The sequence below is a fragment of the Pinus tabuliformis genome, chromosome 4_2 (assembly GCF_031772625.1).
Source record: "Pinus tabuliformis cultivar Carrire ecotype Pingquan chromosome 4_2, CPIR1, whole genome shotgun sequence".
NCBI lineage: Eukaryota > Viridiplantae > Streptophyta > Pinopsida > Pinales > Pinaceae > Pinus > Pinus tabuliformis.
In genome coordinates, this window is record NC_142304.1 from 197,705,540 (window position 1) to 197,729,826 (window position 24,287).

At 42.8% G+C, this 24,287-nt stretch overlaps 2 protein-coding genes across 2 annotated transcripts; both read right to left on the bottom strand.

Annotated features, from left to right (window-relative positions):
* Window positions 1-18,895: 18,895 nt before the first annotated feature.
* Window positions 18,896-19,564, bottom strand: LOC149168811 (uncharacterized). Its single transcript, XM_089424984.1, has one exon. The coding sequence runs from the start codon at window positions 19,562-19,564 to the stop codon at window positions 18,896-18,898; it is 669 nt and encodes a 222-aa protein (XP_089281110.1).
* A 1,256-nt stretch (window positions 19,565-20,820) lies between these two features.
* On the bottom strand, window positions 20,821-22,134 carry LOC149168812 (uncharacterized). The gene has a single exon (XM_089424985.1). The coding sequence runs from the start codon at window positions 22,132-22,134 to the stop codon at window positions 20,821-20,823; it is 1,314 nt and encodes a 437-aa protein (XP_089281111.1).
* Window positions 22,135-24,287: the final 2,153 nt, after the last annotated feature.

The window sequence follows — 24,287 nt, forward strand, 5'->3', positions numbered from 1 at the left end:
CGTCCCAAGGAGGAGGGGCATGATCCTTGAGGTACCCAACCTCTTGGATGAGACCTTGCTATGGGAGCATGTTATAGACATTTTTGTGCCTTACAGTATTGAGCATGAAATGTCCATAATCTAAGGGATCCAAAGTCCCTAAAACATGTTGTTCCTACCCCTAGAGGAACAAGGCTAACTAACCACAGCAATTCACAGAAGTTCTCCACCTGAAACCACTCAAAAACAAGTCAATTCAGGATCATGTCAACTGCTCCACTGAGCATCTGTGCTGAATGTCAACTGCTCCACTGTCTACCTGCATTGAATGTCAAATCCAACAAAGGCTACCTGCGCTGAGCGAGATTGGACAAGTGGCAGGCTCATTCCTCAATGTGTCAATGCTCAGGAAGCTTCCAAAATGACACTTGCCTCAGGGAATTCGACTAGTGATGAGTAAGAGGTTCCAAATCTCCAAGTGGAAGCAAGAACCTCCAAGTGGACTCAAGAACTGAGAGAGGGAGAGGACACTAGTTAGATCTCAAGCTAACTCATCCTCTCTCCAAACATCTATATATGGATCTCACCTCCATGAGATCTAGAGGCTGGAATTTTGTTATTGCAAAGAATTGATGTTGGTTTGAGACTGGAAACATTGGGTGCTTAATGCTTTGAAGGGAGCTGAAGAAATAATTTCATTCTGCTGGGAAGGAGATGCTGGATTGGAGCCCTATGGGTTGTATCTCTTCCTGAACCTTGTTATCAATCAATAAAGCTATCTTGGTTTTCTCCTATATACTAGTGTATTTGTATGATTTCATTAGTGTATTTGATTTACTTCTAATCCTGAATCATTTGTGAATATGAATATCTTCCTTTGTGTTGTGTTCTTCTCTTGTCGCAAGTAGCTGTTCTCTTGTCACAGGTAGCTGTTCTCTTGTGATCTCGTGGGAATCAAGTAGCTGTTCTCTTGAGCAAGCGAGGAGGCAAGTAGCTGTGAACACCCAAAGAGAAGAGGATCTAGATCGAGGGACAAATGGAAGACAATGGTAAGTCTATCGATCTCCCCTCTTTCACATTTCATAAAGGAAGAAACCAGAATAGTTGTATCTGTTTGTTGCTAAGGCACTGTCACACCTTAGGTGGATAGGATCGTCCTGCATAGGCATTTTTACCCACAACAAATTGGCGACTCCACTGGGAAGATTGCTTTAGTCATTTTATTTGTGTTTACATCATTGTTTGCTTCATAGACTCAACAGCAACAATCGAACTGCTTCTGCAAAGTAGACTGTTGCTGCCTTGATCCTTCACTGGGTTTTTTGTCTATGATCTGAACAATGGACTCACAAATGACTTGATGATCCTTTGTGATAGTCTTTAGTACCCTCTAAAATCATCCCTCTGATTATACCTTGCTTTTGTTTCTGATTTGGCCTGAAACAGTTGATTTTTGAGCATTTTGTGACCCAGAACCCAGGAGAAACGAGAGTTTATCCTTCAGCGCAACTGCTATGAAGACAGTCTGCATTTCAACGCAGGTCTCGTGAGGGCTACCTGTGCTGAATGTCAAGTCCTCAGTGTTGAGGTTGCGCTGAACCAGTTTGGCCTTGTGCAGCTGGGGTTCTCTGTTCTCTGTTGCCCTGTTTTGATCTCTGTTTTTTGCAGCCTTTAACCAGCATAGGTACCAGTCTGATAACTCCTTTTCTTTGCTTAGATTCCGCCTCCTTTTGTACAAAAAGACTGTGAGTGTTTTTATGTGTTTTTACGTCATTTACAGTTTTCCTTTGCATGAGTGAAATAATCATCCTGTATCCCTTGATTCAGATCTGATTGATTGTGATCTTAGGAGAGAGTTCATTGGTTGTTTGCAGATTGATTATAGATTTACTTTTGCTTATTGGTTTGAATTTGTCTCTTTTAAGTGTGAAAACAAGTCTTTATTTCAAAAATCGTTTCAAAAATCGTTAAGTAGTGTAATCTCTTCTACCCTCTCTGATTTCGAAAAAGTGAACTTGTTTGTATCTGTCATTTAAAAGCAAATTCAAAGTTGTACAAAAAGCTTTCTTTATAGGCATCTATACTAAGAAAGTGGAAAACAAACACCTGCATTGTGCATTTGCATTTTGATAAGTTTGCATGATTGATTTAGGAAAGAGTGCATTAGAGTGTGCTGATTGCTCTTTGAGAAAAGATAGTGTCTTTCTTTTCCCTTAGTAGCTAGGATTTTCAAAGTTGAAAAGATTATAAAGCTTGCTTATCATCTTTAGACTGCATTTAGGAATTTGTATCATACATCTCGTGGTGAACCTTGAAAGGCAAACTTTAAAAAGATCAACTTAAAATAAACTGAATGAACCTAACAACGCTTTGTAACATAACGCACAACATAGAGGTCTAGGCTAGAGACGTGTTCCGGCATCGTTAAGCCTAGTGACTGTCAATCTCGTGGAAGGTGGGTGATTCCTCCTGAGGGACGATAGCGCTAGTGCGGATTGTGCTCCCACGTACTGTTGCGTATATATTGGGAGACCCCTATAGGCATATATCCTTTATCCTTAGGAAGCCGTGTCGGCCGCCCTACTGATCGCAATGCAGTGAACACAGCATTCACGAAGATCGACCGCCCGTACCTTAAAAAGTATTCTGCGGTTTTGCGAAAAGTTTGGCACACCCTCTGCCTAGAACTCCCGAGTAGTTTCTTTTGGCCTTTTTCAGACTCTATAACAGAAAAAGTCCATCCGAGCATTTGTCACTTCGGGCTCGTTAAAACATCGAAGGAGACTAGAGTCATCTTTAGCTTTTTCTCGACTCTTTAAAAGTGAAAAAGCAAGTTGTGTCTAAAGCGTCGTTAACAATTTATTTTAAACGGAACAATCACCCTTTATTCCCGCGTTGATCTTTAGGTTGAAAAGATGGAGCACACCAACCAAGGAATTCCCCTTGGTGGAAATCCTAGTCCCTTCTCCTCTTGGGGAGATGTTGGTGCGCCCCATATGGCCACATTGTCGCTTCCAGGACTGACAATTGGCCTACCAGTCTGGCTCTTTTCAACCAATGTCATTCAGAACACCACCATTCCTGAACAGTCGAGTCAACAGTTAGATCAGACAAGAGTTGCCTCCCAGCCTTATACTTCATCTCCCTCTCCTCCTTCCTCTTCGCTTGACGGAACTGGTAAATCAAAAAGCCGAGTTCCTAAGGAGAAGAAGGAGAAGAAGAAGAAAGAGAAGAAGAAGAAGGAGCCTAAGGCGACGGGGGGCAAACAAGTGTCATCTGACAAAAATCCACACACAGCACTCGCAAGGCCTAAATCGCCATGCGTCATATGCAAGGGAGACCACTTCCATAGAGATTGTCCCTGTATCCCCCGGATACTAAGAGACTGGTCCCCCATTTGCACAATTCGGTAGCATCGACCTCTGATAGCCATGTCGACTGCTCACCGTCAACTAGTGGGAGTGAAGCCCCAGGACAGAGCGGGAAAGCTAAATTTCCCTGCAGACTGTGTGAAGGCGATCACGCCATCCACCGTTGTCCCTTCTTAGACGAGGCAAAAAGAGTTCTAGAAGATCGCCCGATTTTACGAGCGCAACTTCCTCCTGGATATCAAAGACTCCTGCCAAGTCCCTCGCTAGTTGAGAACCCGGCTAACCCGCCCAGGTGGTCAGCCGAAGCACCTGTCATTGAAGATGAACCGTCTGAATCCATACTTGACGAAAGTCTAAAGGTTGAAACGGCAGTTGACCCGATTTTGCCTTCAGAGGATCTATCTTCGAATGACACCATCACAGAGGAGAATCAAGACGACACCGTCCAGATTCTCTTCATCAGCACTGACTCTGATGATCAAGGGGGCAATGCCACCATTCCTTTATCGCAGGAAGGAAGTTCATCAGAGCGCTATCCGGCCGTATACTCGGTCCCACCACCAAGCAACCTGGTTGTGTCCTTTGACTGGAACCAACTAGGCAGACCCCGCTTGCCAGCTAGCATACCATTCAGAATTATTGTCCAAATATACAGAATGGTAATGGCTGGCACTATCATTGATGAGGGGGCATCTGTGAGTATCCTTTCCTCTATTGCTTGGAAAGCGCTTGGTTCGCCTGCGCTTTTACCTGAAATGAGAAATCTATCAGGCTTTGATAAAGGAACCAGTCGACCTTTAGGGATCCTCCCCAATGTGCCTATAACATTGAAAGGGAAGACCGTTCAAATGAACGTGATGGTCGTTCAAGGACCCTTGGATTATAACCTACTCCTTGGACGAGACTATATATATTGCATGGGAGCTATAGTCTCCTCACTCTTTAGAGTAATGTGTTTTCCGCATGAAGGAAGAGTGGTCAAGCTCGTGGACCAACTTTCATTTCCCGGATCACGCATCGCAAATAGTCATATACCATCCCTAAATGGTCTATTCATGCAAGAAGTGTCTCAACCCACGGTCCGTCCTCCTGATGAGCGCGAGTAATCCGGGAGGATATGACTGGAACCCAGGGGGCATGCGTCCTGGCCTGCTTCGGCAGGAAAACTTTGGGTATAGGGTAGGTTTCCGCAGGAGAATATGACTAGTCCGTACCTCGTCCGTGGTTGGAAGAGGGGTTGTTCTAGAATAGGATTCTTTTGTCAAAGTTATGTGAGAGGGCGGGGCTCGTCACTCACCTTTGTTTATTTCGGTAGACATTGCCGAGGAAGTGTTTTGTTTGAAAGATTAACGAGACAATCTTTGGGTAACCTGAAAGAGGTAAGCCTCTCTCTTTAAAACAATTGTTTTGAAGGAAAAGAAGTAGAAGTAACCTTGAAATCGTACTTTATACCTGGGGGCATGCAAACCTTTTGGAGTGCAAGCAAAGAGCGGTTATTTATCTGTTTTTGGGGTTAGCCATTTCCTAACTTGCATAAAGAAAGGATGCGGAGAAAAGCTTAGTGAGATGAAGCTCCATAAAAAATAGAATCTTGATGAGACACTCTTTCATATGATGACTGGGCATCGAGCAGTTTTAGCACAAAGTTCATGCTCGTTAAAAAATAAACGCAAGATCCGAGCAGTTTTAGCACGTAATTCATGCTCGTTAAAAAATAAACGTTAAATCGAGCAAATGTTTCCACCCGTGTTTAAGCTCATTAAAAAATGAACTACCCGGTAAATAACCACTGTGAATGTAATATCATCAGCCATTAAAGCCTTGGTCGTGTTTGCACCGTCACCTCCACTTTTCATTTGGCCGATCGTTCACCACCATATGATTGTTTACCCATTTTGAGGAACAGCTGCGAAGAGTGATTTCACCTAGCCATCCTTGTGACACTGCCGTGATTGGAAAATTCCAACCTGTACCTGGAATCAGCTGCTAACCCTGTTTATCACTCGTTCCTCAAAAGACGAGTCTTCTTTAAGCTCTTTTCATCTGACTCGTAAAATATGAAAAGATTGCCGAGTTTTGGCCTTCCAGCTCGTTAAAGCGACAGGAAGAGCTATCCCTCTCCTAGATTTTAATCTTTTTGGACCTGAGGGATTATTGCACAAAAAGATCGAGCGCTTGTTTTATTCGGCTCGTTAAAACTATCGAAAACTCATCCCTTCTGTATTGTTTTATACTTTTTCGGACTTAAGGGATTAGATGACGAAAAAGGAATTTTGGAGTTGACTTTATGTACCTTTTCAGACTCTCTAAAAATGAAAAGGACCGAGTTATCCTTGTCGTTAGACTCGTTAAAATCATTAAATAGCGACAAACTTGTCTTTAGACGAGAACGAGTTTCACTATCGCTAGGCTCGTTAAAACATAGCGATGGGCTTGCCCGAAGGGCAGGTTATAGAACAAGCATATGTTATCCTCCTCAAGCTTGACAAAAATAAAGAGGTACTGGTCAGCAATGACTGGGGAAAAATTGGGAGAAACTAAAGAAAACTTTGATGGTAGCAAGTCGCTCTTGAACATGACACTTTTCCTCCGTACCACATTCGGGTTGGGTTGTTTCATTCACCGGTCACATCCATGGTCTCGCCATACCATCCATAATTGGGGTAATGCTACCGATCCATCGCATCAGTGTCGCCATATGTTCAAGAGAAGTCGTTCAGAAAGAGTCAACCGGGTCCCATCCACTGCCATACATTATCCTTCATCCATTCATGACCGCCACCCTGAATCATATGTCACAGATCGTTTTCACCTCCATTAAAATCATTAGCTCCGTTCCGTGTCACTGATGTGGGATTCATCAAGGCCCTCCTTTGACGGATCGCTTCTTGTCGACATCAGCTCATTATCCAAGAAGTTGATCTAGGAACAACCCCTTCAGTACTTTGAAGCTTGCATGCCTCAATGGCAAGTTTCTCACTTCCGGCGACAGGTATACATCAATGACCTTCGACCAGAAGATTTTACGTGGTGTTCGACGCCAAGTCCTTTATTCACACCACGTGAATTGTACTGCAGTACCTTGAGGGTCATTATCATTATCGGTGATTCCTCTCGCGCTTGTTAACGGTTTACATCATTGACCGGTAATCAAGCGATGTCTTTCCATGTTCGACTTCAGCGCAGTTCTCACATGGATCGACTTGTACTTAGAGTGAAGATCGAACGAGTTTGAAGACCCCGGATCTAGTTTCATCCATCCGGGCTGCGATATATATTCAGGAGAAATAAAAACATTTGACATGTACATCATTGCAGCAGATGATCATCCTACTCAAAGGATGATAATTTCGCCAAAATTATCAGTCTACCATCAGACGATCATCTGTTCTATGTACAAAAATGAATTTATAAAGTTGAGCATGGGAATGCCCGCCTCAGCTAGATCATGGAAGTAGTATGAATCATAATGTATTGTATTGTATCTTATTACAGGTGTCCTCCCAGCAAATGGATGAACTTCGGACCCTCCTGGATAAAGCATTTCACCCGATAAACGGCCTCATACTTTAGGGGGCAACTGTTATAGACATTTTTGTGCCTTACAGTATTGAGCATGAAATGTCCATAATCTAAGGGATCCAAAGTCCCTAAAACATGTTGTTCCTACCCCTAGAGGAACAAGGCTAACTAACCACAGCAATTCACAGAAGTTCTCCACTTGAAACCACTCAAAAACAAATCAATTCAGGGTCATGTCAACTGCTCCACTGAGCATCTGCGCTGAATGTCAACTGCTCCACTGTCTACCTGCGTTGAATGTCAACTCCAACAAAGGCTACCTGCACTGAGCGAGATTGGACAAGTGGCAGGCTCATTCCTCAATGTGTCAATGCTCAGGAAGCTTCCAAAATGACACTTGCCTCAGGGAATTCGACTGGTGATGAGTAAGAGGTTCCAAATCTCCAAGTGGAAGCAAGAACCTCCAAGTGGACTCAAGAACTAAGAGAGGGAGAGGACACTAGTCAGATCTCAAGCTGACTCATCCTCTCTCCAAACATCTATATATGGATCTCACCTCCATGAGATCTAGAGGCTGGAATTTTGTTATTGCAAAGAATTGTGTTGGTTTGAGACTGGAAACATTGGGTGCTTAATGCTTTGAAGGGAGCAGAAGAAGGAATTCCATTCTGCTGGGAAGGAGATGCTGGATTGGAGCCCTCTGGGTTGTATCTCTTCCTGAACCTTGTTATCAATCAATAAAGCTATCTTGGTTTTCTCATATATACTGGTGTATTTGTATGATTGCATTAGTGTATTTGATTTACTTCTAATCCTGAATCATTTGTGAATATGAATATCTGCCTTTGTGTTGTGTTCTTCTCTTGTCGCAAGTAGCTGTTCTCTTGTCACAGGTAGCTGTTCTCTTGTGATCTCGTGGGAATCAAGTAGCTTTTCTCTTGAGCAAGCGAGGAGGAAAGTAGCTGTGAACACCCAAAGAGAAGAGGATCTAGATCGAGGGACAAACGGAAGACAACGGTAAGTCTATCGATCTCCCTCTTTCACATTTCATAAAGGAAGAAGAAACAGAATAGCTGTATCTGTTTGTTGCTAAGGCACTGTCACACCTTAGGTGGATAGGATCGTCCTACATAGGCATTTTTCCCCACAACAGAGCCCTGATGTGGAGTAGCAGGAACTGACTGATTTGATAGAGACAGATGTGGATGGAGTAGCAGAGAGAGCGATAGTGCAGGGAATCCCAAGACAATGCATAGCATGCAGGCTGCAGCAATGCGAGAGGCACAAGTGTTTTTCACAGTGCTAGGTGGCACAGAGAGGTGTGCAATGGTGCGAGATGCATGGAGATGTTGCAGTAGCACAGATGTTAGAGAGGGAGCACTTGTCAGCAGCAGGTAGAGCTTCAGCATCAGAGTATGTTCCTAGCCCAACAGAGTGGTCAGTTGGGAGTGTTTTTGTTCCAAGTGTTGTTGGAGCAAAGTGGACCGGGCAGATGTGTTGCATGCAGAACATTCCAGAGTTATAGGATCGGGTTTGAGAGGAAGCCTTTCTTGTTGAGAGGGAGTGTTGAAAAGTGTGCAACAAGAAATGCTTGTTGAGAATGCAACAAGATGATGGAGCTTAGTGGAAAGGAGTCGCCTTCACTAAGTGGTCTCGCGGGCAAGTTTTGGCGCAAAGTCTATTTTTAGACTATGTCTATTTTTAGACATATGGATCATGGTCTATGAGTTGCAGGATGTTGTTTATGGATGATTGGTCATGTTGGGAAAAATAGATGGACTTCTATTTTTGGATCACAGCAGGAGTGATCAGAGTCTATTTTTAGACAGCTAGTCAAAAATAGAAAAGTCAAATATTATTGTCTCATAATAATATTTAGACTATAAACTTTATCTTATCCTCTTGGAGCACTTCAGTTTGAGCTACAGATGTGGCACATGCAGCTGTCAGAAGGAAATGCACTTTCTTTGTGGGTCAGTTGAGCTATTGCATGCAGGACATCAGTTAGAACTCATGTGGTTGAGTTCTGTGGAGTTGGATGTGGAGTTGATGGAGTTGTGTTCAATTTGACTTAGTTGAACTAGTTGTATTTAGTCTAACTGGCCAATAGACTAAGTGATGAGTTGTGTGAATTAGTTATTAATTAATTCACTAATTATTAACTCATAATGCAACTGAAGAATACATCAGTTAACTCAGTGCATGTACAGTTCAGTGGAGACAGGTGTTAGAGGTTGAGATTGCTATCAGTTGTGACTATAGTTGTGCATGAGATTTTTCACAATCAAAGGATTGAGTATGCCCATGAGAATTTCATATGCCCAGTGATATAGCCTGTGCTCACGTGATTTCCAGTGTGAGTGATTTTCCAAGGTAAATAGAACTTGGAATGAGTTTGGATTCATTCATTCTCTTGCAGGATTGTGCAGTGGAGGCAGGCAAAGCAGCGGGGGAGATTTGGAGATCAGATCTGAGCTGTATTGTGTGTAACAGGTGGAGATAGTGCTGGATACTTGAGAGGAGTATTGTACTATGTAATGTTACATGTTCTCAATCATTAATATACAGATAGTGTGGGGTTTTCAGCTGTAAGCTTTCCCCGGGTTACATACTGTGTTAATGTGTGCATGCTATTGATGTTTCATTGTTTTTGATGCTGCTAAATTGATTATCAACATAGGGGAGATTATGTATTATGCATGTATTCCACAATAGTGTATAATCGGGATAGTCTCTGTTGAATATGTGTTTATTATTCAAAATTTCTACATGCATGACTAGTTTACAATCTTCTTTAATGTAAATGTGATGAGTACAGACTGAAGGGTGGACTCCCCTCATCTCCTTATAGCTCCAAGCAAAAGCATCCAAGTGATTTTTCAATAAGTTACACAGTTCTTTCTCCTGAGAGGTGGATAGGGATGAGTTGATCTTCAAGGTTCTTTCTGGGCTGAATTCCACATTCTTAACTCGGAGAGGGGTCGGATCAGCCACACAGAGATCAACTAAAGCATTGGCTTGGGTTTCTTCCACCAACTCTTCTAATGGCAACACACTGGGGGGTGGATTCTGAATCAAGTTTTCAATAAGGTCATCCTCGGTTTGTGGGCCCCCCAGGGTAGCCTCTATTGTACACAATGGTGTAGAATAGACTTCATCCTCATCTTCCTCCTCCAACTAGAGAGGTAAATCATGTTCTAACAGAGGTTGGGCAGGAGGATATAGGACTAGCTGTTTGGACATATGCCCATTCTTGATTGTCATGCTCCCAACTCAACAACTGATGTAGGCATCTGCAGTAGCCAACCAAGGTCTTCCCAGGATGAGAGGATACCCAGTGAGCTTTTCCTTTGGCTGAAGAACCAGGAAATTAGCAAGGTACTCCCAGGAGTCAATAGAGACCATTACATCTTCCACAATCCCCTCAAGTGTCACAGTGGAGCGATCTACTAACTGTAGTATTGTTGTGGTATTCCTCAGGGAACCCTGAAGGTTGAGCTTGATCATAGTGTCCCTATTCATCACATTAATAGAAGCCCCTAGATCAATTAGGGTATGGTGGATTACGGTGCAATTGATGTGGACATCGACTACAGGACTCCCAGGGTCTAGATATTTTGGACAGATTACCTGCCCCAACATCAGGTCGAACAGTTGTCCTATGACATTGATAGTTGGAGCATATCTCTTGCACCTGCCTGGGTGCCTGAAGCACTTCTCCTTGATCAACTTTTTGTAGATAGGTACATCTTTTATGGCTTGGAGAAGTGGTATCTTTACACATAACTGTTTTGGTTCTCCCAAAAGTTTAGTTTCCTCTAGGGTCGTCTGTGTGGTTCCAGTTAGTCTCTCAGGAAAGGGTGGAATGGCTTTTGGTTCACTTTCCTATTTTTCTTCCTCATCCTCCTTAGGAGGAGGTTGGCTATCTAGGAGAACCTTCCCAGATTGTAGGTTAATCTCCTGAATCTCCACAGTATAGGTCGGGCATTATGTTTCTCTAGTATATACCTGCTGGGGCTATCTGTTATTGGGTTCAGGTTCGGTTGAGCAGGTATTTGGGGTTGTCTTGGAGGAGCAGGAAGTAATGGTTGTAGTTGAGCAGGTGGTGGAGGCAAAAGAGTGGGAGGAGAGTTTTACTGGGGCCTCCACCCTTGATGAGGTGCATTCCACTAAGGTTGTGGCTGAACATAACAGTGAAACGAATGAGCAACTGGAGGAGCCTGGTATTGAGGAGGATACAACCAAGGAGGGGATGTGGACTAGGAAGGATGAGTAGAGTGGCCCCAAGAAGGCATGGAAGTGGCTTGATTGGGGTTGTAATAAGTCTGGGATGTCCCTTGCATTCCCTGCTGGTAAGGTCTGGGTCCATGAGGCCTCCTTTGGTTCATGAAATAGAGTGGTTCAGTGGCTCCTTCGGTCCCCTGATATGCAGCTTTAATTCCAGGAAAGCAAAGGAACTGATTCGTAGGATGGTCTTCTTCACAAACTAAACACACTTCTATAGAGTGCAATGGACATTCGTTCCTAGGATGCTTTCTAGTGCACCTGGGACAAAAGATGGCCAAAGCCCTCTCAACTTCCTCTTGTTTCCTTTTGATATGCAAGGTATCCATTTTCATGGAAAGACTCTACCTCACCTCGCTCTTGAAATATTCTAGCCAATTCTCAAGTTCGTTTCTAAGGGATGAACTGGATGAGGATGTACTGGCTAAAGGTTGACTTCCCCTACCTCTCTTTCTAGCTGACCTGGAATGGTTTCTAAACATAGTCTTTATGTCATCATATGGTAGTTGGTAGATGTCTCCCTAGCCAGCAAATGGAGGGTATCTAGAAGGTCTTAAGGACTCCTCTGAGGAGGGCCAACTTCAAAGATTCAGGGTCAAGTGTGCACCTGGCCCTTTTATAACTGAGTTGAAACCTCTCTTCATAGTCTTCTAAAGATTCATCACTTCCCATGGTCATTTAGAAGATTTCTTCCTTGGTATCTTGACCTACAATAGTCCTGATATTTGTTGTTAAAGGCTTGCTACATCTGAGCCCAAGCTCTGATGCTGTTTCCAGGTAACCCCATGAACTAGCGCAAGGCTGCATCCTTGAGGGTAGAAGGAAACAATTTCAGCTTCTACTCGTCTTCTGCATAGTCATAGTTTCGACAGAGAACAACAAATTCAAACAAGAAGGTATCAGGATCTTCGGTAGTCAATACATGGAAGTGAGGTAAGGCTGAAGGGCTTATGTTTTTCATTTTTGTGTCCCCATTGGTCTCTTAGATAGGAAAGGCACCTTCTATTCTTTCCCCATTTCCTCTAACATTTCTGTTTTCAGCCATGGTCTCAGGAGGAATGGTTTCTTGCTCTTCTTCTGTTATAGGATCTTCGTATATCTCTGGAGGTTCACCTATAGGTTCTTCTGGATCACTGCCACCAAAGAAGAGAGAAGGGTGACTCAGTGATGTGGTGGGGATGTTGGGTAGGAATTTCCTGAATTGTCTTTGTTCCTACGAGGCATGAAAGGAAATCTCTTTTGGGTGATTTTTGTTTTTTTTCTCTGCTTGTACCTGCAAAACTGAAATGGATTGAACAACAAATTGCAACTAACTGAAATGAATCTTGCTGAAATGGAAATTGCAGAATTGAAATGAAGGCAGGAAATAACTAATCTACTTTGCTGGAATGGAAATTAGAGAATTCAAATGAAAGCAGGAAATGCCTAATCTACGTTTGCTGAAATGAAATTGCAAAATTGAAATGAAAGCAGGAAATTCCTAATCTACGCTTGCTGAAATGAAATTTCACAATTGAAATGAAAGAAGGAAATGCCTAATCTACTTTTGCAGAATTGAAATTGCAGAATTGAAATGAAACAACTACTCTACTTTTCCTGAAACAAACTACTTAGCAGAATGTCGCAGTAGAAAATAGAAGAACAACAGTAATCACAAAATACTCTGACGCTTCCCCGGTAATGGCGCCAAAAAGAGTGGTGAGCTCCAGTATTACAGCAATAATGATGCTACTCCTGGGGCTTCCTTCTTTACTTTTATCAACTCGGTAGTTCGTAACAAACTTGGAAGTGACGGTGCTGTATGCACAAGTACTAGCTCTTACTGCAAGTTGTCACTTGATCAGCTGGTGCAAGTCTACTAGGAGCTCAAGCCAACTTCTATGAGTTCTCAGAATAATCTTTTACTATGATGGAAGAAAGCTAACTCTATAGGGGCTATTCTACTTGCAGAAAGAGAAGGAAAAGTGAAATGATACGCAAACCCTAGCAAACCCTAGCAAACCCTAGTAAACCCTAGTAAACCCTATTTTACCCACTAACCCTACTTTTTCAAGAAAAGATATGGAAGCTACCGAAATGGGTGCCATTTACTACTCAAAAGGTAAATTGCATTTATTCAAGCTACTTCTGAAGAGAAATGAGAAGAAATCATCTTTTTGTACTTTTGAGCATTTTTATGTGGAATTATTATGCTTGTGTTTTGACTGGTTGTGGCTGTGCAGAGGTTTGGTGGCAAAGGAAGATGAATTTGGCTTTTGCAGAAGGTGAGGAAGGTGTGGAGGGGTCGTAAGAAGCCCCTAGTATCCTTCTGAAGACTTCCATTGCGATCAGACTTCGAAAAATCACTCAAAGGAATTTCTACAGGAGGCTACAAGGATCTACAGGTGGAGGCCGAAAGTGGTTTTTGGAGGTTTGAAGTGGAAAAATGATGGGAAAAGGGAAATGAAGGCTGGATGAAGGTGTTGAGGTGTCTAGAACTTGTCAAGGAAGATCAAGAATGAAAGAGATGGTTGGATTTGTTCAAAGGCCAAGGAAGCAACTTTATGAAAAACCGCAGAAATTAGGGCAGAATGGTGAAATGTGGCGAATGAGTGGGGAAATCTTGGAGAAGTGAGTTGCTAATAGCTGTTTGATGGATGGATAGTGAGCTGAGATGTCCTACAATAGATCTGCACATTCACTTAGAAAAACTGACCATAGCAAGAATAAAAAAACAGAGTTTTGTCTAACTTAACCTAATTTTTGATCCATAACCAGAGAAATGTTGAACAATATCTTATGAATAGGAAAGCATGCGAGAAAACCATGGTAAATAAATAGGAAATGATCTAAGCATGTGAATCTAAACTAATGTCAACTTCTCCAACTCGAAATATCACACTAGCAGTTGCATTGGAAGAGCAAAAACTGTGTTTTTGGTGGCAGCAGTAGTGCCTTGACCTAAAATCATGGTCCCAAGGAGGGAGAAAGGAGATCAAGACCTGTTGTTGACCTTTCTGGATCTTTTTCTGTCACTGTAGCAAAATACTTAAGCAACTTGAAGCAAAAACAACTATTATAACCATCAAAAGCAACCTAATCTAATGAAGAAAAATGAACCTAAACAACATAAATTATCTCATGAATGAAAGCAAAAGCATATAAATACACAAAGGAGGTGTTGGGAAACTTGGGTTGGGCCCTAACCCAAGATCTTCAGCCCTCTAGTAAAGATCAGTGCTGGTTCAAAACTTGGTTCATCTTCATTTATCAAAAAATAGCAGTTACATCACAAAATTGTCTTCAAAAAGAGCTCAAAAATGAGCTGAGTACAATGCTGCACAAAAGTGAAAAAATATACTAAGAACTGGCTAACCTACTAAGGCTTGAAGCCTTCTTATTTATACAAGTGGGGACTCCCAACAGTCCTCCTAAACTTAAGGAACTCGGCTATCTAGAACTGAAGATAACAGCAGCCCTACTTGACTTGCTCAGCTGCCCCTTGGAATCATCAATGTGGGCCTTTGTACTCCGAGCTGCTGATGGAGAATTCGAGGAAGGGGTCATTAATGAAGGAGACACCCCTCCTACAAGTCCTCATCCCTGTTTCCTCGAGTTTGGCTACCATTTTGCTCATAAATTCCTGGTCCTTGTCCAAAATTGTCCAAAAAAACTGTAATAAACACTCATTAGACTACATGGCAAAGTGACTATCCCCATTCACTCTATTGACATAAATATATTCAAAAACATGCACAAAACTATTGAGAATGGTGGATTAAATGAAAATAATAGGCAGAATGAGCCCATATAGTTACCCATTTCTGGGGCTCATCACTTTGATAACCCATTGTCAATATATAATTTCCCTTATTGATTATGCGCACATAATGTGAATCCACATTCTTCAGTTTTCTCTGGTTTCTCTTTACACCTCTTTGGGCTTTCTTGTTGTTGAAATTTCTTAGGAGACCATTTCTTATGAGTATTGATGAATCTACTTCTAAATTGAATTGATTTTTTCCTATATTATTAAAATTATAGCATTCATTTTCATCCATGTGATGATAAAATGCATTGTTCTTTCTAGTGTAGGAATTTCTAGATCTAGAATATGAAAATTGACTAGATCTAAAAATTTCATTTCTGATATATATGTAGGCTTTGAAGTTTACAACCTTATGACCAAAATTATGACATGAGTAATAGTATATATGAAATATATTTTGGTACCTGAAGGTGTATGTCCTTTGTGGAGGGATGGTTCTGCTAAATATTTTCTTCTAGTGATGTTGATTCTTCAATTTTCTTTGAGTATCATTTGTGGAGTTGATGGGATCATTTCTTTGGTAGTTATTATTTTTTTCAATGAATCCTTTTAATCATTGGATCTTTCTTTGAGAGCATTTTCATAGGCTACGTTTTCTTCTTTTTCTAAGAACTTTGTGATTGACTCACCTTTCGAGATATTTTGGGGCTCTCTACAACATAGACTTACTTTGATTACTAGAGATATTTGAATCTTGAGGGTGTTATCTAATGTTTTAGATTCTTTAACAAATTTGAGGTTCCTATCCATTTTATCCCTTATTTTCTCTAGATATTTTCTTAGAGAAACAACCACTACTTTTAGTTTCTCACAATTCTTTCGCCATTTTCTCTACTAATTTGTAAGGATATCCTCTTTTCTGTTTTCCTCCTCAAGTTTGGTTTTAAAAGAGATGATGCCTTATTTGTTTGAATTTAGATATCTCTTTTCATGCTTCTTGAATAGTTCCCTTTTTAGATATGTATTCCCATCCTCTAATCTATCATGATTCTTTTGCTTGTCCTTTAGCTAATGTAGGATTATTTAAATAGGTTTGTTTGATGGTTTAAATAGTTTTGTTTGATGAGTCTTTTGAAGATTAATGGATTATTCATCATAACAATGATTTCTTTTTTATACATTTAATTATTGTTCATTAAATTATTTTTTCTTCCTTCCAGCCTTCCATAGTTCATCTAGAGCATTAATCAATTCTTCTTCAAGGTCAACTACCCCTTTAATTATTTCTCAATATCTAAATTAACTTTATAATTGTATTCAGTTTCTATGGCCACAAATACACATTCATCATGCTCTTCATTAGATCTTCATTCATTTCTCTCTTATAATGAGTGGTTCTATTCTTTGGAGCATAATATCTTCTTTCCTTGATATTTTCCCTTCTTATATTTATGATATCTACCTCTACTCTTTTGATCTCTTTGCTTTTTTGATTTTATACTTTAAATTAGGGAAATTGGGAAGTAAAGAAACTAATTTTACTTCAATGAAAACATTTTTTTTTTTCTCGGCAACACTAACTAATCTATATTATTATATACAGGTAAACATTACATCCAAAAAAAGACTGGCTGCCCAGGACCAACTGTGGCTCCTTGGGCGGCTCTATCAGACTCATAATTCTGCCTCGCAGGGCGATATTTCCATTTCAGAACAATACACATGACACAGTGATATTCCAATGTAGCACCAAAACGGCCCACGCAGGGGCATCCCACAAAAGACTCATGACCCAGAAAGACTATAATAGCCGCGAGCATAACCCAGAGCAGAAAGACTAGAGTAGACGCTAACATGACTCAGAACATAAAGAAAACAAACAAAGACATAAGACCTAAACCAGATATCAACCGAGACCCCGTACCCGACCTGAGAGCAGACAGCAAATGCGCGGGAGTGCCGCTGGGGGTTACTCCTCTGGTCCTCTTCAAGTATTCTGCACCATCCTTGTCCCTCTGGGATACCCTCCCATAGTGCCATGGGATCTTGCGCGGGGGCTGGCAGCTCTTGCTCTCGAGTTGGGAGGGGCTTGCTGAGGCTCCCTCTCTGAATGACCCGCTGCATTCGATGGCTCCCCCACTGGGCGCTTCCCCCTATTGTCCCCTGGACGTTCCTCAGCAGGGACCATTGACGATCCTTCCTCATTCTCCTCAGGAATTTTGGTGAACAGCACTGAGATATGTGCATTAATTCCCGCATTGTCCCTGGAACTGCCCAGTGTAAAAATGATAGAGCCAAACGCTGGGAGCATGGGCGCTCCATCATTAGTGCTACCAGCCTCCAGAAGCTGACTGGATTGAATTGGGGTAGCTCCTGCCCTTCTATAACAATAGCAGCAGCAGCAGTGATGGTGAACATCCGCTGCAGGAGGACGAGAGGTTTCACCACGCCCTGAACCTCTTCTGCAAGGCATCCTTTCACGCGGCCGCGCCATGGTATCAACAAATTCCTTATCCTGTTCTAGAGCAGAGGAGGGCCAAATGTTACTTCGTTCCTTACCAACTACTTGCTGTCTCCAAATTGAGTCGAGGCTGAGCCCAACTAAACAAAGACAAAGACCAGAAAAAACAAGCATGGAGCGGACCTCGTCCGAGCTCTCAACAATGAAATCACAGCATCTTCGCACAGAATTCTGAGGAGCCTTCTCGTCGCACTGAGCTTCGTACCCCAACAATCCATCATTCTTAAACCCATTAACATTCCCTCGGTACTTGCCCGCATTGAATACTCTCTGCAGGCTTGCCATCGCCTCCAGCGCCTTCATTAAGGCTGCCCTTATGCTTCTCCCGACTTGAAGTCTCGGCGGCGAGGGGCATTAAAGGCCCTGATCCTCACGTGCCCATGCTGGCATGTGGCTCTCCCCGTCCAGACTTGATGACACCCGCATCGGGGTGACAACCTCTTCTTGGATCAGGCTTTGACATTCCTGGAGTGTTGCCTGTTAGGAATGATATCTGTGCCTCCAAATAGAAGGGGAAGATCAGTCTCTGCTCCAATGTTGGCTAGGAGGTCCGCTATTTTGTGCCTTCCCTTTTAGTGTGGATGAAGGAGATGGCTCTTGAACTGCTGAGCTTTTGTGCTATGTCATTTAGCCTTGCTTCTAGCCTCCAACTGGGTGCTACTTTCCTTGCTTGCGAGCCATTCTGTATACGGGTGGCCATGTTGATTAGAATCTGGGAGTCACCTTCTACAATCAGGGGTTGAAGGTTGAGATTCCAAGCTTGCAGAAGGCCCTGCCACAACCCTTCCAACTCTGCTGAGTTGTTGGTATCCCACCCTATGCTCCCAAAATAAATCTATATAGGAGTGCCTTCATAGTCCCTCAATATGCCTCCGTATCTGGCTGCTCCTGGATTGCCCTTGGAAGCCCCATCGAAATTCAGCTTGTATGAGTTTTTGGGAGGGGCTTTCCACTGGCAGTTGATTTTACAGTTGCTGTTGGGAGTATTGGTCTTGAGAGAATCTTGAGGTAACTGCAGCTGCCAATTGTCTAGAATGTTATGCTCATTATCTGTAGATGGAAGATCTTCCTTATTCCATACCTGAAGCGCCATCGTCTCTTGAATGTTCCTATGAATCCTGCTCCAGGTTTCTTCTAAAGGAGATCGATTATTTTTGAAAATTCTTTGATTTCTTTCCTTCCAGACATTCCAGAGGACAATCCCCGGAATGATACTCCATAAGTGGTTGAGGATCTTGCTTTTATATGGATGCTTTGGCCATTGTCTTAAGAGATTGGTGATGTCGCCCTCCCCTCTACATCTTTTTTGGCATCTGAAACTGACCTTATCCCAGAGATGATTGGCTAGAGGACACGAATCCAGGAGATGATGGAGAGTTTCTTCACTTTGAGAGCAGTTAAGACAGATCGAGGGTCCGTGAAAGTTCCGCTTCCTTAGCTTATCCCAAGTGAGAATTTTTTTGTGACCTATCAGCCAGAGAGAAAGTATGAGATTTTTGGCCAAGGTCTGAGCTCCCATATTCTGCTCCAAACAGGGTCTAGAGGAGAGGGGAAGTTGCATATCAACTTGTAGGCTTCTGAGGGAGTGTAGGATCCCTTGGGTAGGTATCCCCATCTGAGAATATCCCTACCATTATCCTGCCTAATACTTCTTTTCCTTAGTTCGATCCTGAGCTCTTCCTCCTTCCGAACATCTGTGTTGTTGAGTATTTGGTTGCTCTGTTTCCATTTCCTGAAGCCATACTCCATCTCCGGCATCCAGAATTGGTGAACTTTTTCCTGCTGCTGCTCCTGCCTATCTGGAATTAGAGAAGGGTGAAGAATATTTTTGAGTTTAGGCATTTGATTCCAGGCATCAGTCCAGAATCTTGCAGTGCATCCATTCCTGATTTCCCAGAAGCTGTGCTTTTGGATTATCTGATAGTGCTGCTTGGCTGCATTCCAAATTGTGGATCCCTTTTCAGTAGGGATGAATCTGATGAGTTCTTCTTGAGGTCGATTTCCTGCATATTTGGTTGTCCAGATTTTTCCCCAGGGCTTATCTGGGTTAGTGATCCATTGCCACCAGATCTTAGCGTTCATGATGGAATTGCTGTGCTCAGGGTCCCTTAACCCAATGCCTCCCTTATCTTTGGGCATGCATACATTGGTCCACTTCACCAGGGCCCATTTGCGATTGGTAGCAGAGCTGCTCCACAGAAAATTGCGCTGAAGGTTTCTTATGCTTTTTAAAACCCACTTTGGCGCAGCTAGAATAGAGAACAAGTACAGAGGCATTGCCTGCAAAACCGATTTGATGAGGACAATTCGACTGGCTAAGTTAAGAGATCTATAAGTCCAGAGGTTGAGACGGTTTTCAAGTTTCTCAAGAAGGGAGCGCCATGCGGGAAACTTAATGGCTGAAGCCGTGAGGGTGCGCCCAGGTATTTGGAGGGTAGGGAAGCCGAGGGGAAACCCAAGATGCGAGAAACTGCTGATTTGACCGAGGGCGGAGTATGGAAGAAGAAAACCTATGACTTAGCACAGTTGATATGCATGCCCGAGGCCTTCGAAAAATCCTGGAGGAGGGATTTCAGACGGAGGGCTTCTTGAGCAGAAGGATAGCCAAAAAGCATAGTATCGTCTACGAACTGCTGGTGGTAGGTGGCAGGGGAGCTGTGCACGGAGATGCCTTTGATCTGATGAGTATGGAGGGCTTGTTTAATGTGTCGCCCCAACCCTTCAGCCATAAGGACGAAGAGAAAGGGGGAGAGGGGATCCCTTGCCGGATACCCCTGAAGGATTGAAGGGATGGGAGGGAATACCATTAACTAGAATTGAAAAATGAGTTGTAGTAATCAGGCTCATGATCCAACGAATCCAGGAAGAGCAGAAACCAAAAGCTTTTAGCATATGATGAATGTAATTCCAGCTTAGTTTGTCAAATGCCTTGGAAAGGTCTAATTTGAGAAGCATACCTGCTTGCTTTGAGTGCTTGAGGGAGTGAATGATTGCGTGGGAGAGTAGGATGCCATCTATTATATGTCGTCCTTCCACGTACCTTGACTGTTCAGAGAGATGAGCCCCGGAAGGAGCGGTTTAAGACAATTTTCTATGACTTTTGATATAACTTTGTAAATGACATTGCATGAAGCAATTGGCCTGAACTTTTTAGGGGTGATGGAGTCCTCCTCTTTGGGGATGAGAGTAATAAAGGTGGAGTTGAGAGAGGGAAGAAGCCAACGCATTGCCCTAGATTCTTCAACTATCTGCCAGACTTCCTCCTTTAGCATGTCCCAGAAAGAGTGAAAGAAAGTGGTGGTAAATCCATCTGGCCCAGGGGATTTACCTTCTTTGAGCTGCGTCATTGCTTCATCGACTTCCTGGGGATGAATAGGGCGCATTAGGAGCTCATTTTATTCCTCTGTTATAATCTTTGGAATATTGCTGGTGAGTTTGCTAATGGCCTGTCGCCGATCATCTCTCTGCTCTTGATGGATCTGTTGGAAGTGGTTGAGGAGTTCCTCTTCAATTTCTTCATGAGTCTCTACTTTTGCCCCTGTTTGGTTCTGAATGAAGGGTATATTGTTATGCATTCTTCGTTGAACTATAGTTCTGTGGAAGAATTTGGTATTACGCTCGCCCTCCTTCAGCCATCTGACCCTTGACTTTTGCCTCCAGTAGATTTCTTCCTGCTTCCTCCTATTCTCCATTTGACTATGGATGAGTCGCTCCTGCTCCAGCGTGGCTTCCGTGTGCCCCTCTGTAATGATCTTATGGTGTAGAATCTCCAGGTCCTGAATTAGCTTTTGCTGCGCCTCGAAGATATTTCCAAAGGTTTCCCTGTTCCATCTTTTTAGGTGACTTTTGAGAAATCTTAACTTTTGCTGGAATTGATACATTTTTGCTCCTTCTGGGGGAATGAATGAAGCCCAGGTAGTCTTGACAAACTCCTTGAAAGCGGGATGCGTGAGCCAAAATCCTTCAAAACGGAAGGGTCTTTTGATTAAGTTGCCTGGTCTTTGCCATTGTAGAGCTATTGGCCAGTGATCCGATCCAGTGTGAGCAAGGATGGCCACTGAGATGTCGCCTCCTAAGTGGACCGCGTTGTCTGAGAGGAGGAAGCGATCCAATTTGGATGCGATTTGGTGTTTGCCAGCCCTGCGATTACTCCAGGTAAAGGTGCCATTACATAACGGCATGTCTATAAGAGATGTTGCTTGTATGAAATCCTTGAAGCGACTGACTTCAGGCTCCAATCTACTTCTGCCTCCTAGCTTCTCTTCAGTTTTGGTTATCATGTTGAAATCCCCAGCAACGATCCAGAGTGGGTACCTTCTGCTGTTTCTTAGAGCTTCAATCGTGTCAAGGAGCGCTACCTTACTTCCAGAGTCTTGTGGGAAGTAAACATTTGATAAGTTGCCGTAAATATTGGTGCCCAAAATGTTAAAGGTCGCCTGTATAAGGTAGTGTGCTGCATGAAAATCTGAAAGGGATACTGCTTGGGTATTCCATGCTATTGCCAACCCTCCTGAAGCTCCGGAGGCATCCACTGCAACCGAACTACATCCGGGCCAAGCTTTTGAAAGAATGCTGCCTAGCGTAGTGCTATTACACTTAGTTTCATGGAGAAAGCACATTTGTGGCTTTTCCTTTTTTATCATGTTTGTTAACATCCTGAGTTTTCCGGGGCTATTTAGCCCTCTTATATTCCAAGACACCAGCTTCATGATTAACCGTTGACAGAGGGCTTGTAGTACTTTGTCAACTTAGCATATCTACCTAAATCTACCAGGATTTTCCCAATCTCTATTGTTCTTTGCAGGTCTGTCTTTCTTCCTCTCTTTTTTGTATCTTTTGGGCGCAGACTTCCATCCCACTGGCTGCCTGGTTGTATCCCGAGTTGGTTCTGATGATAAGCTCGAGAAATGATCACTTCGAGCTTATTGAGTTGAAGCTCTGGAATTGTATCGTATGCTTTCTTTTTGCAAGCTAGTTCCAATTCCAGGATGTCTAAGCCATTCAGATCTATACTCTCTGGTTCCTCTTCCATTATTTGCGGTTGATCGTTGTCTTCAATGCTGGTCTCTGGATTTGGGGAAGGTCTGTTTTCATCAACTTCCATTCTGAGGATCTCTGCAGGTCTGTTTTAAGAATGGTAGGGATGATGATGGGGGAAGGAGATTTAGGAGGGGGATGAGATGAAGGGAGGAGAAGAGGAGGATGGGTGATCAGGGTTGGCTTCAACATTGGAAGGGATTTCCTCAGAAGCTTGGCCAAGAATATCAAAGCTGTTCTTGGTCACTGGGCCATGAGACTTGTTGGGCTGGGGTTTAGACCCATTTTGGGGTTTTTTGTGAGAACGCTTCCTGCTAGGGACTTTAGTGAAGCCGTCCTGGGCAGGGATGTCAGAAGAGTCAAGTAAGCTGTTTTGGACATTTTGAGGGCAATCCATAAAGACATGACCTAGGGCATGACATTTTCGGCATCGAAAAGGAACATGTTCATAGTCGAGAGGCTGGATCCATTCCTCATCTCGATGGGCTAGAGTTACTGACTCTGGAAGAGCTTCATTAAGGCGAATGAATACACAGATTCAAGCGTAGGAGATGTACTTACGAGACTTGGTTTCTTCTGCAGCTTTGATATATTCTCCCACCCCATTTCCAATCCTTTTGAGTAAGTCCTCCTCCCAGTATTCATCCGGGAGAGAGTATAACCTGATCCAGACTGGCGCCCATGTTAAATCTTCCTTGTCTGGGTTAAATCTGGGGATCCAATCCTGCAGGTATAATCCAGCCGAATTAAAAAAGTAAGGCCCTCCTACTAGTATTCTGTATTTGTCCTCCAAGCAATAAAAGATTGTTGTGAAGAAACCTTTCGGCCCTAGCTGTAGCGTGACATCCCCTTTTGGTTTCCATTTCGCCGCTATCCAACCATATAGGGCTTTCTCAGTAGGCCAGAACCCTATGAACTTCCCAATGAGGGCGTGATCTCGCATGAACTCTATTCTTCTGTCAATTTTGTCTCCTGGCAACTCGATTCGTGGCCTTTCCTTGGCCACTGGTCTGCATGTGGTTGAAGTTATCTTCGGTCCTTCTTCAGACTTTTCTGTTCCCTCTTGGGGACCGATTTCTCCTTCCTTACGTCTTCCGTCTACTTTGTTGTCGTTCTGGGGTTTTTTCCCCCTGTTCAGGATCTCTCTATCTACTGAGCCAAAAATGATGTTTTGCGCAGGATCTTGCTACGACGGGGAGGGCTCTGACTCCCCCCCAGAGGTTGCTCCATGGTGAGGCCCTGATGCGCTGCAGTTCCGGAACTCTGCAGCTGCCCTCTCACCTCTGAAATGATCTAGCCTGGTATGCTGTCGGCGCCGTAGTTGGGTCGCTCAGAACCCTAGCAGAGCCGTGCTCTCCCGTTCATGTGGCACATTGGTTACCTTCTCTATTGACAATAAAAATTCCCTTCAATGAAAACATTTAAGAGGAAACTTACAGTTATATTTTCCAAATCCCCTTTTTAGCTTCCTCAAAAATTGAGCTACCTCTAGATCTAACTCATGACTAGATAAATTTGGATGTTCTTTAGTTTGGTATCCTATTTTTAAATAAATCTCATTTTCTTTTGACTTCTCTTATCCAACCCTCATTTCATATGCAGTAATCATTTTGTGTCATTATTCCATCATTAGTGAGTCTAATAGGTCCTTCATCTCATCATTAGCATAAATCTTGGCATTAAATCACATGGGAAGTTATATTAATAGTTTATAAACAACAAATTATTCATCAAGATTTTCATTAAGACCTCTAAAGGTGTTAACCAGTTCATCAACTTTGAGAAATAATTCCATAATATTTTCATCTTCTTTCATCTTGAGGTC

Coding starts and splice junctions, on each gene's coding strand:
- LOC149168811 (XM_089424984.1), bottom strand. CDS start 19,564: ATGCCCAAAGATAAGGGAGGCATTGGGTTAAGGGACCCTGAGCACAGC.
- LOC149168812 (XM_089424985.1), bottom strand. CDS start 22,134: ATGAAGCTGGTGTCTTGGAATATAAGAGGGCTAAATAGCCCCGGAAAA.